The 2,531-nt window shown below is 46.5% G+C and overlaps 1 protein-coding gene across 1 annotated transcript; it reads left to right on the forward strand.

The window, feature by feature from the left end:
* Positions 1–604: 604 nt before the first annotated feature.
* Positions 605–2,052, forward strand: LOC133283773 (uncharacterized). The gene is made up of 2 exons (XM_061480685.1): positions 605–838; positions 1,657–2,052. The coding sequence occupies exons 1-2, from the start codon at positions 605–607 to the stop codon at positions 2,050–2,052; spliced, it is 630 nt and encodes a 209-aa protein (XP_061336669.1).
* The last annotated feature ends 479 nt before the right edge of the window (positions 2,053–2,531 follow it).

Genomic DNA, 2,531 nt, shown 5'->3' on the forward strand with positions numbered 1-2,531 from the left:
GCTTTGTTGCCTTATTTGGTGAGCATGGGGTTGTCCATGCCACGTTGATGTTATTTATGCTTTTAGCTTGAGTTGTATAAATGATCAGGATATCTCCGGTCTACGTGTTGTAGTTATGTGACTAGAAACACATTTATATATGAGGTATTCCAGTTAGTTGTTTAATTGCAATTTACATACAGGCATTATTTTGAAAATGGATTAAGTAATCAACTTGGTTAATATTAATGATGTCATAATTGAAAAGAAAAAGTTAGTCTCCGCATTTTAATTAAGTGCAGCTTAATACGGTAATATGATAACAATCCAGGTATACACGGGGTGTTACATTTGATGGTATCAGAGCACTTTCTAGGGAAAAAGCCTGTATGTATTGCAATAACTTAGGATGTTTAGTTGTGTGTTTTGTCTTTTGAGTTTCTTTTGGGTTTTACTATGACGAAGCATGTGTGACCACATTGGGTGGGCCTGATCAACTCATTCTTTGTGTAACATGTGCAGAGTCATGGTACTACCTCGGAGGGACCGAGAGACTAGAGAGCCTGACCCAGTCCTGGCTGCATTAGCTGAGATGCAGGCGGCTCGACAAGCCGACCAGGAGGCCATGAGAGTGGCTAACCAGGCTATGCTGGACGCCGTCAGAGAGGCGAACAGGAAAGCCACAAAAGATGTACTGGAGGCAAATCGCCTAGGGAACATGACCATGATGAGGGACATGTTGGAGGAGATGAGGACTGGTCCTGTTGGTGGCAAGTATCCTCCTCCAGCACCTTCAACGCCACCAGCATCATCGCCTCCACCCAGTCATCAGGATGAGAGTCTTAGTCATATGAAGGGTGTTAGTCATCTCTCTGGGATGATGCAGCCTTACCATGAGCCCGCAAAGGACAGAGATACGATCGACCGTCGGCTAAATGCTTTTCGCAAGCATAAGCCGCCTTCTTTTGATGGATCTTATGATCCTATTACTGCTGCTAGATGGCTTCAGGCCCTGGACAAGATATTCAGGGTGATGTAGAGTATAGACCCCCAGAAGCTAATGTTTGCCACCTATCTTCTGGAGGGAGACGCACATAAGTGATAGACAAACACCTATCGAGCTTATGAGATGCATAGTCATGTGATTACATGGCCATTCTTTGAGGAGCTGTTTCTTGGGAGATATTTTCCCTACGACGCGCAGGAGCAGAAACAAGGGGAGTTCGACGTGTTGGTGCAGGGCTCGTTGACGATTGACGAGTATTTGGCTAGGTTCAATGGACTAGTCAAATATGCACATTTTCGTTTTTCTATGCTTGCGCCGACCTTTTGGCTGCTAAGTTCCGTAGGGGACTTAATGAGGAGATTGCAGACAGGATTGCTAGAGCTGCATCTAGAGGCTTCGGCACGTTGATTCAGCAATGTGGTGGCATCTAGGATGTCTATATTGTGAGCAAGGCCAAGAGGGCCAAAGTAGCTGAGGTAAAAGGAACCAGTAGTTCCACTTCCTGGAAGGACAAGAAGTTTGATGGAAAAGGAAAGAGAAAGTAGTTGGCTGCTAAGCAGGCGCCTAGCCAATTCAAGAGGACTTCTACGCAGGGGAGTTCAACTAGACCTCATACTCCCAGATGTACCGATTGTGGGAGATTCCACGTGGGGCTGTGTGCTACCGGCCAGGTCATTTGCTTTCACTGTGGCAAGGAGGGCCACTATGCTAGAGATTGTCTGTCGTCTACTGCGAGAGCTGCTGCGGTTCAGGCGATTCCATTGCAGATGATTCCTATTGCACCTATAGCGGCACCTGTGGTGCCACCTGCCACTGGTCGTGTTTATACTTTGGATCGACAGCAGTTGGACCGAGCTCTGGACCTTGTGAGAGGTACCGTTTCTATTGGTGGATCTGCAGTTGATGTGTCATTTGATTCCGGGGCTACGCATTCTTTTATAGCAATCCTGATTGCTGTAGGGCTTGAGTTGCCCATTACTGTGCTTTCTCCACCGTTGTGGGTGACTATCGCCACCGGAGAAAAGGTTGATACCTCCAATGTACATCAAGATGTCGTATTTCAATAGGACGGCTGTAAGTTTTTGGTTGATCTGATTGGATTGTCGGTGGCTAATTTGGAGATAATCCTTGGCATGGATTGGTTGTCCAAGAATTGTATGATGATTGATTGCTGTGCAAAGTGAGTGGTGATGTCTTTGTGTGATTTCACAGCCAGTTTCTCGCCTTATATTTCAGTGCTGCAGGCTAGGAGAGCCTTGAGAGCAGGGGCATTTGGATATGTCATGTTGGGAGGTTTGGTGAGTGGGACACAGGAGGATATCACTGGCATTCTTGTGGTGGGAGAATTCCTCGAGGTGTTTCTTGAGGAGATTCCTGAGTTTCCGCCACAGAGGGAGATAGAGTTGTCCATTGATTTGTTGCCTGGTGTGGGGCCTATTTCATTAGCTCCCTTTCAGATGTCTCCACTAGAGTTGGCAAAGCTGAAGAAGCATATTGAGGATCTTTCGACGAAAGACTTCATTTGTCCGAGCGTGTCTCCATGGGG

This window comes from Gastrolobium bilobum, unplaced genomic scaffold, assembly GCF_033153095.1.
Source record: "Gastrolobium bilobum isolate Gb01-03AN ecotype WA unplaced genomic scaffold, APGP_CSIRO_Gbil_v1 utg65987, whole genome shotgun sequence".
Taxonomy (NCBI): Eukaryota; Viridiplantae; Streptophyta; class Magnoliopsida; order Fabales; family Fabaceae; genus Gastrolobium; species Gastrolobium bilobum.